Source organism: Kogia breviceps, chromosome 4 (assembly GCF_026419965.1).
Source record: "Kogia breviceps isolate mKogBre1 chromosome 4, mKogBre1 haplotype 1, whole genome shotgun sequence".
Classification (NCBI taxonomy): Eukaryota; Metazoa; Chordata; class Mammalia; order Artiodactyla; family Physeteridae; genus Kogia; species Kogia breviceps.
In genome coordinates this window covers 170,384,006-170,399,546 of record NC_081313.1, presented here as the reverse complement: position 1 = coordinate 170,399,546, position 15,541 = coordinate 170,384,006, and the positions used below count along the sequence as shown (strand labels likewise).

Below are 15,541 nucleotides of genomic sequence, written 5' to 3'. Positions count from 1 at the left end.
TCAAATTCATAGACAAAGAAAATAGAATGGTGAGGAAATTCCCTGGTGGTCCAGTGGTTAGAACTCCAAGCTTCCACTGCAGGGGGCCTGGGATTGATCCCTGGTTGGGGAACTAAGATCCTGCAAGCTTCCTGGCACAGCCAAAAAATGAAATAGAATGATGGCTACCAGGGGCTGGTGGGAGAGGAGAATTGGGAATTAGTATTTATGGGTATAGAATTTCAGTCTCAGATGAATAAAAAGTTCTGGAGATGGATGGTGGTGATTGTACAACAATGTGAATGTACTTAATGCCACTGAACTATACACTTTAAAATGGTTAAAATCATGACTTTTATTTTATGTAATTTTTGCCACAAAGAGGAAAAGAAAAATTTATAATTTTTCGGAAGTCAAAACTACAATTCTGATCTTTCAAAGGCAGTATTAAGCAACTAAAGAGGCAAGACACAATTTGGGAGAAAATATTGGCAATGCTTATAACCAGTGAAGAACTTGTATCCAGAATACAAAAATAATTCTTGCAACAATAAGAAACTAAAGAGCTCAATTAAGAATTGGGCAAAAGGTCTGAATGACACTTGGTCAAAACTATATGGATAGATAACAAGCATGCGAAAAGGTGTTCAAAATCTGCAGTCATCAGAGAAATATGAATCAACACCACATTGAGATACTACTCCACACACACTAGAATGGCCAAAATTAAAAAGATGGACTATGTAAGTTCTGTCAAGGATGTTGAGCAGTTGGAACCCATATATTGTTTGTGACAACGTAAAATGAGTCATCTACTTTGGAAAACAGTTTGACAATTTCTAAAATAAACATACACCTACCGTTGGATCCAGCCATTTCATTCCTAAGAATTGACCTAAGAGAAATGAAAGTTCACACATAAGCATGTACACTAATGTTTTTAGCAACTTTATTTGTAATAGCCCAAAGCTGGAAATAACATGAATGTTAGTGAATGGATGAACAGTCGGTGGTCCATCCATATAGTGGAGTACTACTCAGCAATAGTAAGTGGTGAACTACCGATACACACAACAACATGCCTGGATCTCTAAAACAGCAGCCAGACCAGCTTGTTCTGCCTGCACTGGGAAGCCTCAGCCCTGCTCCCTGCCCCACCCCAAACTGTGCTTTGAGGAAGCACCATCAACCAGCCGGAAGTCTGGTTCCCACTTTACTCAGTCATTGATTTAAAATTTGTGATGGTCATTTTAAAGTCCAAATCTAAAGGTCTCCATAAAACAGACTGCACAGAGGGCCAGGTCTCTGAGTGGTCAAGAGAGGCCAGATCAGGAGGGGTATGTTCATTTCCTGTGTCTGCCACAGCTTAACACAATAGAAATTAATTTTCTCGCAGTACCGGAGGCCCGAAGTTCGAAATCAAGATGTTGGCAGGGTTGTGTTTCCTCTGAAGGCCCTAGGATAGAATCCCTCCCCTGCCTCACTCCCAGCTTCTGGTGACTCCAGCAATCCTTGGCATCCCCTAGCTTGTAGGTACATTACTCATCTCTGCCTCTTTGTCCACATGGTTTTCTCCCTGTGTGTCCGTGTCTTTTCTCCTCTTCTAATAAGGACACAGTCATTAGATTCAGGGCCCATTCTTATCAGTATGACCTAATTTTTATTTTTAATTAATTTGTTTATTTTTGGCTGCATTGGGTCTTCATTGCTGCACGCAGGGTTTCTCTAGTTGTGGCGAGCGGGGGCCACTCTTCGTTGTGGTGCACGGGCTTCTCATTGCGGTGGCTTCTCTTTGTTGCAGAGCACAGGCTCTAGGCGGGCAGGCTTCAGTAGTTGTGGCACGTGGGCTCAGCAGTTGCGGCTCCCGGGTACTAGAGCACAGGCTCAGCAGTTGTGGCACACAGGCTTGTAGTAGTGCTCCGCGGCATGTGGGAGTGAGCTCACCTGTATACCAGCAACACATCGTCAACGGAGCCTCAGCATCATGCAGCACCCAGGTCTGTCCCTGCCCTGACCCAACTCACTGTGTGACCTCAGGCAACCTCTCTGAGCCTCAGTTTCTTCCTCTGTAAAGTGGGCTCATGGTCCTTAATGGATGAGATGGGTAAAGTGTCCAGGCACAGAAGGAAGGCTGAAAACATTATTCCTCCTTTCTCCTCCCCTCCTCCTCACAAGATCAGAGGCCATGTGACGTCTGTCCCTCAAAAGGGAGGAAAATAGGGAAGGGATGAAGGAGGGAGAGCTGGTTTTCAACTCTCGATGAGTCTCTGGTTTGTTCTGTGACCCTGACCAAGTCAATGCCCCTTTTCAGGCCTTGGTTTCCCTACCTGTGAAGTGGGCACAAGGGGTTGGGCCTGAGGACCTCCAAAATCATTGCTAAGGTTCAGATAACTCCCGGGGAAGAACTGGGGTCTTTCTCAGACCCCAGTGTTGGGCCTGGGGATTTCCCATGTCGTCCAGAGGGGACTCCAACATCTTTTTCTTGTAGGTAGAGAAATATCTGGCCTTTTTTTGGGGGAGTGGGCAGGGGTGCATCATCTAAGACTTGGGTCCAGCTGGAAGGGGGAGGCAGGATAAAATGACTTTCTGGAGGTGGAGCTTCACCTCTTCCCATAGGGCAGGGACGTGCAGTCCCAAGCTTATTTGCATATGATGTGGCCTAGCCAATAGGAGCCCAAGGCCATCGGCTCATGGCCTGGGATTGGCTCCCCTGGGGTTCCATGCCAGGTGGTCAGTCCCTGACGGTCTCAGAGGTTTGTCTCTCGCAGGTCAAGACCTTTGTCATGTTCACTGCCTGGGGTCCTGGAGCCAGATCCATTCATCTCCTTCTGACCCAGGAAGAGCAGATGGTCCTTGTCAGTGGGCAGGAAGTCAGGAGGCCTCTTGGCTCCTGAGGGCAACTCTTCAGCACCCTGGGGGGAGGAGAGAAGAAAGACCCTGTCATAAAGACCACTTCTGCTGTGTCAGCTCAGATATCCTCCAGTTGGGGACAGAGGGCCTGGGAGGACAGAACCTCGGCAGAGTTGCACACTCTCCCCTTGTCCAGTGCATAGGTCAGTCCTGTCCCTTCCGCCTCCAAAACCTCCATCCACTTCTCTCCCCCATGCCCGTGTCACCTACAGTCCAGGCCATCACAGCTTCCATGGATGCCTGCCCACCTCCTCTCTCTGACTCTGCCTATTGTTCTTCAAGAAAATATTTTCCCACAGCAGCTGGAGGGAGCTTTAAAACACTTAAGCCAAATCCCCTCCTTCCCCAGCGCTCACCGTTGAGTCTGCTCTGGCTTCAGACCCTTTGCACCTGCTGTGCCCGCCACCAAGAATGTCCTTCCCTCAGATTTCCCTATGGCTGTCTCCTTCTCATTCTGGACTCTATTAATGTCACCTCTTCCAAGAGGCCATCCCCATCATAGTATTCTGCTTTATTTTCTTCCTAATATTCACCACCTGCTTAGATCCTATTCCTTTCTTGGTTTAGCTTTCTTCTGCTTCTGCCAGTGCAGGTCTGGGTACACAGCAAGTGTTTAATAAATAAGGGAATGAAACAGGGAATCCAAAGCAAGAGCGGGCCTGGATCAGACCCCCCAGGGACAATGTTTCTTAAACTCAGGACATTCCAATAGCAGCCACATGGCTTTGGCCAAGGTTTGGTCTACTCCCTGTGGTGTTTCTTATGTAAGATTTTTCCTAAGTTGACTCACTCTTGAATTAAGCAATTTTCTTTTCAGGAGACACTTTATATCAACACCAAAAGACAAACCAGATTCACTTGCCATAGACTGGAAGTAATTGTAAAAACAGATACAATGAAAATGAATTCTGCTCAGTGCTTGTTAAAGGGGGTAATAGAAAGTGTTGAAGACACATTAGCTCCCAACTGAGCCTTTCCACTGGAGGTAAGGAGAAGTTGAGAAAGACAAAGATGCTGACTCACCCTGTCACTTCCCTGAGTGATGGCCACACACAGAGCACCCGAAGCCACTTCACTGCCCCTCCCCCAACTCCGGGAGCACAGCCCTGAGACTGACCTTCATCAAGCTGTCATCCAGGGTGGCCACTTCTTCCTTAGGGGCCACAGATGCCGTCTGCCGTGTGAGGTCCCACCACAGCAGACCAGGACCCAGGGCACTGCGCTTGGTGGGGCCTGAGGGGGCAGAGAGAAAATGGAATCATTTAGCGAGGGGTGGGGGGTGGGGACCGGAGATCAGGCCCTGGGGAGGGGAAGGGAGAGCTCTGATGGTTTCCAATCCGAGATCCGATAGTGACCCACTGGGGACACTGGCAAGTCTCTGCCCCTCTCTGGGTTTCAGCTGTCTCATCTATACAGTGAGGCGTTGTAATAGAACAACAGTGGATGGTCAGGAGGGTCCAGCACATGGTTCCGTTCACTCCTATGTCCCTATCGTCTAGAATATTGCCCAACAGACAAAGACTCTATAAAGGCCTGGTGAATGTAAAGTCTGAGACTCAGGAAGCGAGAACAGGTACTATTATCTCTATTGATTTCTTTTGATCTCTTTCCACTTCTCCATGGGATTCAGAATTCCTGGAGGAGCGCAGAGTTGCTAAGGCCTTGATGAGAAGATATATCAGCACCAGGGACAGCGTCTCGTGGCCCTACCCGACTTCCTCTAGCAAAGGCTTAATTTTGGGGGGGCGAAGAGGGAATAGAGAGGTGGCTAGAGGATGCCTCTGTTTCTGCCTTTGCAAACTAGGACAAGTCCCACGAGGTGGAGGGTTGCCCTGAAGGTGATGCAGCACACAGGGTGTAGATGCAGCTAGCACACAGTGGCCACTTGGCTGGCAGGAGGATCCTTCCTTCCCTCCCTGTCTGGTGGGTCCTAGAGGCAGAGGGGTGGACAGGACGACCTCTAAGGATGCCACACGCCCTCCTTACCCGTCAGGCAGCTGACGAGAGCTCCACATAGCACGGTGGCCAGTGTGCCCAGGGCACCATAATAGAGATAGGAAATGGCGTAGAAGCTGTCAGCGAAGGTGGGTTGATCAGGGTCCATTTCGAGGCTGGGGGAGGGAGAGTTGAGCATGAGTCTACAATCCACTCCCAGTCCATTTGCTTCTTCCTGTCTCCACTCCCACGACCCAGCCCAGTCCTCCATTATTGCTAGTTCCCCTTCCCAGCTGCTGTCCCACCAACACCCTCAGGCATTCTGTACACACAAGCGGGGGTGTGGGGGTGGGAGGGGGAGGGTTACTAAATGTACTAAACTGTAACTCAGGTCACATCCTGTCCCTGCTCATCACCCTGCATGGAGCCCTGTTGCCCTCAGAATCAAACCAAATTAAGCTCTAAGAAGAAAACAGCTGCGAATCTTTATGACCTTGGATTTGGCAGTAGTTTCTTAGATATGACACCCAAAGCACAAGCAACCAAAGAAAACACAGAGGGAATTCCCTGGTGGTCCAGTGGTTAGGACTCCTTGCTTTCACTGCTGAGGGGGTGGGTTCAATCCCTGGGCAGGGAACTAAGATCCTAAAAACCACGTAGCACAGCCAAACAAAACAAAACAAAGAAAACATAGGTAAACAGGACTTCATCAAAATGGAAAACTTTTGTATATCAAAGGATACTGTCAACAGAATGAAAGACAGCACACAGAATGAGAGAAAATATTTACAAATCATACATCTGATAAGGATCTAATATCCAGAATTATAAAGATATAAAGAATATATAAATTACAATTCAACAATGAAAAGACAAATGGCCCAGTTTAAAAATGAGCAAGGGATCTGAGTAGACATTTCTCCAAAGAAGATATAAATATGGCCAGTAAGCACATGAAAAGATGGTCAACATCATTAGTCATTAGGGAAACACAAATCAAAACCACAATGAGATATCACTTCATACCCAGTAAGATGGCTAGAATTTTTAAAAGAGGAAAATAACAAGTATTGGAGAGGATGTGGAGAAATTGGAACACTCGTACATTGCTGGAGGGAATGTAAAATGATGCAGTCACTGTGGAAAACAGTCTGGTGGCTCCACGAAAAGTTAAAGATAGAATTACCACATGATCCAGCAATTCCACTCCTAGGTATATATCCAGAGAAATGAAAACATATGTCTACACCAATTCTTGCACAGAAATGTTCATAGCAGCACGGTTCACAGTCACTAAATGTCCATCAACTGATGAAGGATAAATAAAATTGATCCATCCATACAGTGAAATATTACTCAGATATAAAAGGAGTAAAGCACTGACACACACTACAATGTAGATGAACCTTAAAAACACCATGCTGAGTGAAGGAAGCCAGAGACAACAGGCCGTATATTGTACCATTTCATTCACATGAAATGTCCAGAATAGGCAAATCCATAGTGACAGAAACTGGATTCGTGGTTGCCAGGGGTTAGAGGGAGGTAGAAATGGGGACTGCTAAAGTGTACAGAGTTTTATTTTTTGGTCTATTTTGTTTTGTTTGCTTTTGCTTTTGAGGTAATGAAAATACTCTTCAGTTAGTGGTGATGATTGTATAACCTGGGGAATATACTAAAAGCCACTTTCAAACGGTTAATTTTATGGTCTGTAAATGATATCTCAATTTAGAAAGAAAAGAATCAGATTCCTCTGGCTGGACCTCATCTCCTATCCTTACTCCTCCCATTAAATCCATCCCAACCTCACCATAGTGGGAATGCACGAAACTGGACACTGGACGGCTTCCCTGGTGGCGCAGTGGATAAGAATCCGCCTGCCAATGCAGGGGACACGGGTTCGATCCCTAGTCCGGGAAGATCCCACGTGCCGCAAAGCAACTCAGCCCGCGCGCCACCACTACGGAAACCCGAGCGTCTAGAGCCCGTGCTCCGCAACAAGAGAAGCCACCGCCATGAGAAGCCCGCGCACCGCAACGAAGAGTAGCCCTCGCTCGCCACAACTAGAGAAAGCCTGCCCGCAGCAACGAAGACCCAACGCAGCCATAAATAAACAAACAAACAAACTGAACACGCAGCAACGAAGACCCAACGCAGCCATAAGTAAATAAACAAACAAACTGAACCCGCAGCAACGAAGACCCAACGCAGCCATAAACAAACAAACAAACAAACAAACTGAACTCTGGTCTCAGAGCCTTTGCACTTTCTTTCCCCTCTGCTGGGAATGCCTTTCCCTCACTTCTTCCTGCTCCCCGCTCCTCCTCTCAGTGGGGCCAGGATCCCTCCCTGGCCACGCCTCCCGCTCAGACCAGCTCGCTCACCTGGAGGCCCTGCTGGAGGCGTTGGCGGCGAGAAGCGGGTCTAGGAGGCCAGAGGCGTTGGCCGAGGGCACAGCACAGCCGGCGGCCGATGAAGGCAGGACCCCCATGGACTGTGCGCTAGGCGGGTACAGAGTGGCACCCACGGCCACCCACAGCGACAGCGCCAAGCCCACCGCCAGCCCGGACAGGACGCCCTGATGGGGGACCCAGTGTCAGTGGAGGGTTGCTCCCAGCCCCTCACCTCGCTCAGCTCACCCCCACTCACCAGCGTATTGCAGGCGGGGAGGAACATTCCCAGGATGAAGGCTCCTAGGAGGGGGCCGCTGATGACTCCCATGATGGTGAAGGAGCCCTGGGAGAGCGGGTGGGGTTGAGACTGAGAGCAGAGCTCTCCCACCTTTCCGGTCCTCAGTTTCCCCGCTGGGAAAGGAAGACCTGGGGAATTCTACTGTGGACCTTGAGACTCCTCTGTGCCCTAAAGGGGAGGGGACTCCCCAAAGGGGAGGAGGATTCCTTGTGCCTGCCTCTCTCCCAAAGATGCCGGTTCTCTCTCTTACAAATTTGGTTCCACCTCCAGGCCAGGAGGAGGCCCTTCTTGCCCCCAGGCCACCTCTCCCCCTCCTAGATGCCCCACCCCCACCCCCGCCTCTTCTGGCCAGGTGGCTGCAGGAAGTACCCTGCCTGTGGCATCAGTGAGAACTCAGTTCTGCCGCTGATATGTATAACCTTCTCGGAGCCTCGTTTCAACGTGGATGTTGCCTCACCTCTTGGGGAGATTAAGGCAGGGTGTGGGGAGCGGGGCTCACCTCGAGAACGCCGCCCCCCAGCAGGGAGGACAGAGCTGCCACAGTGAGACACGCCGAGCCGTAGATGAGCGCTGTAGTGAATGGGGATGGCACTGTCAGCGGGGAGAGGCCGCCCTGGGCCCCCACCCGGGTCCCCCCAACTCACACAGCCCCTTGGAGATGATGATAAGTCTCCGGGGGCTCAGACTCGGCAGCCGAGGTTTGATGAGGTCCTCCACAGTGACGGCGGCCATGGCATTGATGCTGGTGGATGCAGTGCTGGCGGGTACAAGGGAGGGGGGAGGGGTGTCCTCGGGCCACATCAAGGGATTGGCCACACACCCCCTGGGGCCTACCTGCTAGGGGAGGTCCCCAGCTGCCCACACTATCTGGCCTGCCAGGACCCCCAGCCAGCCCAAGGGCAGAGGCAGGGGCGACAGAATTCCTCAGGAGTGGAGATGTCCACATCTCCACACTCCCCCATAGACCCGAGACACCCTTGCAGGAGCAAGGACACCCATGACCAAGGACACAAATGACACAAGTTCTCATTACAGAGCAAGAGTGGGGTGCAGAGGACAGTCACATGGAACTCTGGTCACAGCAGGAGCAGGCCAGAAGCTGTAGAAGAGTTGAAACCACCAGAGTGTGAGGCCCCTGAGGGCAAGAGTGGGGGACCGCTTGGCCATGGCTGTGCCCCAGTGTTTAGAACAGCAAGACCTGCCACATAGGTGCTTAACAAACATTTGTTTGGGGGATGGAGGACAGAAAGAAGGGAAAGGAGTCTCGTGTGGCCCTGCCGGGCAATAAGAAGGTAAAGACTCCGGAGCTGGGGTCCTTATGCCCAGGGTGTGCCCTTTGCCAGAGCCCACCTGATGGGGACTGAGCAGTAAATGATGGACATGCCCAGAACATTCCGTCTCACAGGGGAGTGGCTGGTACAGACAAGGAGGACCCACGGGCTCAGACATGGCCAAGTGAGCAAGCTGCGCCACTCACCTGAGGGTGCCACTGTAGGCACAGGCCAGAAAGAGCCCAGGGACTCCAGGCAGGTCCACGAAGATGTCCAGCACCATCAGGGGCATGTACTGGGGGGAGTCGGGGGTCAACCTCCAGGACAGCAGCACCCCAAGGGCAGGGGCTTCTGTCTGTCCTTACACTGCACATCCCCAGCACCCTGTACAGACCAGGCTCACAGTGGGCACTTAGCGTGTGTGTGTGTTTGTTGATTGACTTTGTGATACCATGCAAAGAGCCCTGGGACCTGAGTGAGGCAAGGTCCTGTGTCATCCCCACTTTACTGATGGAGCCAGTGAGACCAGAGAGGTACACACCTTGCTTTAGGTTACACAGTCAGACAGTCCAGGATCTGACCCCAGAGGAGGATCTGATGGGATGGTTTTGCAGCCTCTGCCAGCTCTGAATTCACCTCAGGGTCAAAGATCCCGCCAGGGTGTGCAGGTCTAGGTCTTGGCCCTGGTGCTGCCCCTGACTTGCCTGTGGACCTCAGGCAATTGCTCTGCCCATGACCTCCTGCCTCAGTTTCCTCATCTGTAAGTCAAGGGCCATGGCAACTTTGGCCTCATCACATGTTGAAAGATTTGATGGGAAATTAACTGCTTGTGAAGGGAACAGCATGAGGCACAGAGTAGACACTTGGGACATGAGAGAGGGTCATTGTGGTTAATGTCATCGTTTCATGATGGACCATGGTCCCATCTCCTCCTTGATAGCCTTCAGGGAGTCTGAAATGCCTCTCCCCTACTCCCTCCCATGGCTTCCCATCACCTCCCAGATCCTCCTGTGAGCTGAGTTCTTTCCTGCCTCTGGACCTTTGCACAGGCTGTCTCTACTTTTCCACTCTCACCCGCAGAGACTCATCCAGAGGTTCACAGTGGGGGTGGGTAGATAGAAGTGGCCTAGGAGCCTGGACCAGACTCACCTGGTCTGGGGCAGAGATACGCCCTGCCAGGAGAGGGTCACAGTCAAGGTAGAACGTGAACATGATGATACCACAGGCAGCAGCACTGAACACGATCATGAACAGGCCCAGTTGGTTGATGAGCACGGCCCTGGGGGGAGAGGTGGTCTCAGAAGGAGAGGGGAGAAGCACGTCCCTGAAGTATCCACCTTGCCCCTCCCAAATACTCACAGCTTGGCCTGTTTCTCTGTGCGACAGGCCATGTAGCGCTGCACCTGTGCTTGGTTCACACCATACATCGAGAGCCACACCAATGTGCCACCGACAACAAAAGTCCAGAATGTGTAGCGGCTCCTTGGGTCCAGGTCAAAGCTGGATGAGGGCAGGGCAAGTCAGCCATGTGGGGATGCCACACTGACTTCACCAGCCCAAAGTGCCCCAGATAGCCATTCTGCACCTTATGGGCCTTAAAGGGATATTTGGGGTAGGTTCTGAAGTCTGAATAGGAGTTTGAATCATCCATGTATGCACTCAGAAAACATTTTTTCTATGTTCAGCTGGGAGCTCTGAGAGCCTGCAGTCCCCAGTCTAGGCTAGGGGGTGGAGTGGTGCAGAAGTCTGGGCCAGTGGAGGGATGGGAGCTATGGGAGTATAGAGAGGGGGAGCCAGGGTTCTGTCCGTGGAGAGTCTCGTGAGGGGAGCAAGGAGGGCTTCTTGGAGCAGGAGGCATTGGCTGGCTTCTCCCAGGGCAGACAGATGTCAGCTCCATCGTTTGGCAGTATGCCCCTTTATGTTTTCACTTACTCCATCAGGTTGATCCTGGAGTGGTTCTTGGCAAGCTCAAGTACTTGCCCAGGTCCACCCACGAGTATAGTTCCGCGAGCCAGGACAACCCAGAAACCACTCAGCATCACTAAGACCTGAAACACGTCGGTCCAGATCACAGCCTTCATGCCGCCCTGCAAGATGTGACAGAGAGGGAGACAGGGTGTCAGACGGGAATCTGTCTGGGGCCTACAGGACAGGGCAGAGGTAGGAGGGAGAAGGAGTCAGGTGGCGGACCTAGCTGGGGCCAACCTGGCCTGGCCTCCAGCAGTGGCTGGGACCAATACCCCTCTCTGCCTCAGTTTCCTTATCTGTAAAATGGGGGTAATAACAGTACCTTCCTCAGGGTATCATTGTGAGGACTAAATTAGTTACTACAAGAAAAATATTTGGAAGAACATCTGGCACATACAAGTGTTCAGTGAGTGATGGCTGCCACCATTATTACATTATTAGTACTACTGTTATTATCAGCTGTTGTTTTTACCCATCCAGCCTTCATGTCTTTGGCATGTTCTTCATGTTTTTGTCTTGGCAGCCCCTGGATTTTCCTTTGGAGAAGCCCCTTCCCCCGACCCAGGTCATCTGGGTGAAGCTAACCCTGCTCCCAGCTCCAGGAATAGCCAATCAGAATATCCTAGCTACCCAAACATCTGTGAATGGCTCATCCTTCACAGAATACCAGAACCAGCCAAACAGAGCCTTTCCGGGACTTCAGCCAGGCAATCCTGAAATTGGAACTCATTCGCTGCTGGAAGGAAGCCAAAAGGGGTGGAAGCCTGGAGCTAATGAGATCCCTAGAGATGGGAGAGGGACCCAGAGGATTCTGTTGTAGCCCCTGGATCCAGCCATGCCTGAAGCTAGATGGTCCTTGGACTCTCAGCAATAAACCTTTCAAATCACCTTTCATAATAAAGATGAGGAAGTAGGCCCAGTTGGGACACAGGCTTCCTCCGGAGGAAGGGAAGGTAGGGAGTGGATGGGCCTGCCCACAGTGTCTCCCACTCAGTGGACATGAAGCCCCACGTCCGGTGGGGGTAGGGGGACATTCACCACAGTAGTGTAGAAGGTGCAGATGACTCCGGTAGACAGGAGCGATGCCCAGATGTCCAGCCCTGTCACTGCAAGGAGACCCTCCCATTAGGTCTCTGTGCAGGGTGTAAACTTGGCCTCCACTGTCTTGGGCCCTCTTCTCTCCAGGAGGATGCTTCCCTCCCAAGTCTCTCCTAGGGCTGCCCCTTCCTTCCCCTGGTCCAGTCTCTAAGCTTTTGTCCCCTCCCCGTCTCCCTCCCCCGAGTCAAACCTTGGTTCAGGATGAGCGCGGGGGCGTAGATCACGATGCCGGTGTACAGCATCTGCAGGTAGAGGGCAGGGGCAGGTGAGTAGGGGCGGGGGGATTGGGGGGCTCCTGGGTGAAGAAGGCATTAGGATATAGGGGGAGAAGGGTGGTTGGGGTACGTGACTGGGGGCAGATGGGCAGGGCCATGTAGGGTCGCGGTGGGCTCGGGTAGCGCGTATGAGAGAGGCCTGTGCGCCAAACTTGTATTATGGATGGAGCCTCTTGGGGGCGGGGCCAGAAGGATTGTGGGCGGGGCCTAGGCAAGGCTTTGCGGGGTGGGGGCGGGACCCACGGGGTGGGGTCGTGAGGGAAGGGAGAGGGCTGTGGGCGGGACCGACCAAGATTTGACCCGAGCTGGACCCTGGGGGCGAGGGCGGGGCCGAGGCCACTCACTGTAGCCACCAGGTACTGCAGGGTCCCGCAGAGCCGCACAGCGCGGCTGAAGCGCAGCTCCAGATACTGCAAGGAGGAGCCGAGGGCTCATGGTCACTTGGACAGGCCCTACCCAGGGGCCCGAGGCGTCTGGGGTCCTTCACTCGCCCTCTTGGCTTCTGCCCGCCCTCGGGAGGGCAACTGCGCTCTCCGCACTCTTGCCCACGGGGGCTCCCGCCAGGAGCACACACTCCGACCTATCTGCACACACTTGCGCACACGCGCCATGCTCGCGCCTGTGCACATGGCGTGTGCCCAGGAGGACTGAGCCATCAAGTGTGTACGCATCAGCCCCACCCACTCCCACTCATGTCTGATCGTCCCCCGGGGCTGCCGCCTCTCTGAGTCAACTTCGGCAAGATACAGACAGTGCCTGTAGCTGGCTGCCTACCGTACACTGGTCAAGATTTTAATCACTTTGCCCACTGCCCTGGAGGGAGGTCCTGTAATTAGCCCAGTTTGACGTTTGGGAAACCCGAGCAGAGAGGCAACCCCTTGCCAAAGGGAGGAGGAAGCGGGGATGTCGGATTTCGAAAACGGAGCCCGCCGCCCGGCGAGCATTCGGATGTACGCAAGCCCAGGCATGTGGGTTGCAAGTGTGTGCCTGTTCGCACGTGAGTGCGCCCCTGGCCGAGCCTGGCCACGCCCTGACCGGGTTTCCACCAAAGAGAATCCGGACGCCCGGCTCCTCTTCCTCCTTCCTGCCCCTGGCCCCAGTGCCTGGGGCTTCTTCCCAGAACCCTCGCCACCTGTCCGCCCGGGGGCCCCCACATTAAAGCACTAAGGAGCCCGCCTGCGGCCCCCTGCGGCCCCCTGTACAGCAGTTCAAAGCCTCAGGATCTCCCCCGCCGCGACCCTGCGTTCCCAGCCAGGCAGGTCCTGACGCTGCCGGGCCTCTGCCTGGTACCTGGTAGGTGCTGGTGAGGCCCAGGCGGTAGAAGACCGGCAGGAAGAGCAGGGCAGTGAGCAGAGAGTTGAGCAGCTGTCCCAGGCACATCCAGAGGAACTTGAGGCCGTAGCGGTAGGCCTCGGCCGGCACGCCCAGCACCTGTACCGCCGACATGAAGCTGGCGGCCAGCGAGAGGCCAACGGGCAGGGCAGTCAGGCGCCGGCCCCCAGTGAAGAAATCATCGGCGCTGCGCTGCCCGCCCCGGGCTAGCCCGACCCATAGCCCGATGCCGGTGGACACCAGCAGCATGAGAGCGAAGACCCCGTAGTCCCAGGCTCCGAAAGTGGCCCGCGCCCCTGCCTCGACGGCGGCCATGAAGTGTGGGTGAGGGGACCAGGCGTGTCCTCCGCCCTTCCAGCCACCCCGCGTGTCTCGGGTAAGGGAAGTTGGCAGTGGCAGAGGAGGCAGGACTGCGCAGAGGTGGGAGGATGCTCGGCCTCGGCAGCTACACGGCAAGCCTGTCCCCTTTGGTCCCCCGCGGGCCGGGGCTCCCTGGGCAAGGAATGTGTGGCTCCTTGCTGGGGTCGCCTGTCTCCCCGTCCCTCCTCTTCGTCTTCGTGTCTGTCTCCACCGTCTGTCTGTCTGTCCACCTGGCCTCCCACTCGGTCCGACTGCCCGGTGCCGCTGTGCGTCCACCACCCAGACGTCTGTCCCTCTCCCTGGGAGCTGTGCTCAGCGCTGACTGCAGGAGGTCTCGGTGGGGCTTAAAGGGGCAGCTCGCGGCGGCGGGCTGTGGATTTATTGGGCTCCCGGGTCAGCGAAACTCCGCCCCCAGACGTGGGGGCGGGCAGGACCCGCACCCTTTCCTTCCTGGATTCGATCGGATAAGCCGGGACGGGACACATAGTTGGCTGCTGGGGGGTGAGGTGGCGGAGCTGGGGAGGCTCCCAAATGCCCCCCCTTGCTTCGTGTGGCACGTTCCGCTGACCATAAGCTGTTAATGCCTCCCTTTGACAGGTGGGGAAACTGAGGTCCTGAGACGGCATGTCACTCACCCAAGGCCACACAGCCTGGAGCAGTGGCTGCACCATTCAAATCCCCTCTGTGCTTTTTGTACCTTGAGCTACGGGGAGCTCACTCACCCACAGGCGTGGGGTTTACTTTCAAGGTTGCACCTAAGGAAAGTTTGCTCTGCTTAAACTACCGCCCCCAACTGGCACCGTGACCCACTCCCTTTCTCTAGAGCCTAGAGGGAGGGTATCACCAAACCCCGCCCTCAGGCTATGTTGAGTGGGAGGCATTCAAGTCCTGAATGCATACATATTGGAGGAAGTCTTTGCTTCTCTCTGGGTCTCAGTTTCCCCATCTGTAAATGGGGGTAAAATAGCCCTTGCCTCAGAAGAATAAATTGAACCTGCATAACAAAAGCCTGGCACAGAGTAAGTACCTCATTCATTCATTTCCTTATCCATTCGTTGGTTTCTTCACCAAACATGAACTGAGTGTCTACGCTGTGCCAGACGTTAAGTGTATAATGGAGGTCAGGGGGGACGGACTGTCTGTGGCCATGAACCTGAATAAATGGAGACAGGACTACCCGGGGAAGTAGTGTCTGGCATGTCCCTATCACACAACTGAGGAGACCAGAGGTACAGGGGAAGGGGAAGTCCCTTGTCTAGGGTCATGCCATCAGGAAACTCAGACACTGTCATCTGGAGGTTCTGACCTCTGGGTTCAAGTCCTAGCTCGACCTCCAAAAGCTGGGTTCCCTCCTTCATAAGCGAGAGGGATCTAAGAATTTGCCTGGTTTCATGCTAGGGCACTGGAACCCTCCCCAGCCTCTGCCGCCCCCTGGTGGCCTCTTCTGGCCTATACACGTCATCCAAGCTGGGTCCAGCGTCCCCCAGGCATCCTCATGTTTTGCCCCGAACCGTCTTCTCACTCTCTCTCCGTGCAAGGGTGCAGAGCCGGCCTGCTCTTCCCTGCATCTGCTGCCTGCTGGTGTGCACCTTTCACCTGTGCCAGGAGGATGCGGAGGACACCGAATTCCTCCTCCTTCTACTCCCCTGCTGCATCCTCCTGGAAAACCTGGTGGGAAAGGGGAAATCCAGGATTCCCACAAAGCCAAGCAAGAGAATGCAA

General features: G+C 53.6%; 1 protein-coding gene across 1 annotated transcript; it reads right to left on the bottom strand.

Moving 5' to 3' along the window:
* Positions 1-921: 921 nt before the first annotated feature.
* SLC5A5 (solute carrier family 5 member 5) lies at positions 922-14,110 on the bottom strand. The gene is made up of 15 exons (XM_059062512.2): positions 13,418-14,110; positions 12,472-12,537; positions 12,043-12,094; positions 11,793-11,860; positions 10,719-10,873; positions 10,146-10,286; positions 9,936-10,065; positions 8,993-9,081; positions 8,160-8,272; positions 8,015-8,085; positions 7,474-7,560; positions 7,209-7,402; positions 4,876-5,000; positions 4,007-4,122; positions 922-2,891 (listed from the first exon to the last, which is right to left on the bottom strand). Exons 1-15 carry the CDS (start codon positions 13,772-13,774, stop codon positions 2,727-2,729), a joined length of 1,929 nt encoding a protein of 642 aa, XP_058918495.1. The 5' UTR covers positions 13,775-14,110; the 3' UTR covers positions 922-2,726.
* Positions 14,111-15,541: the final 1,431 nt, after the last annotated feature.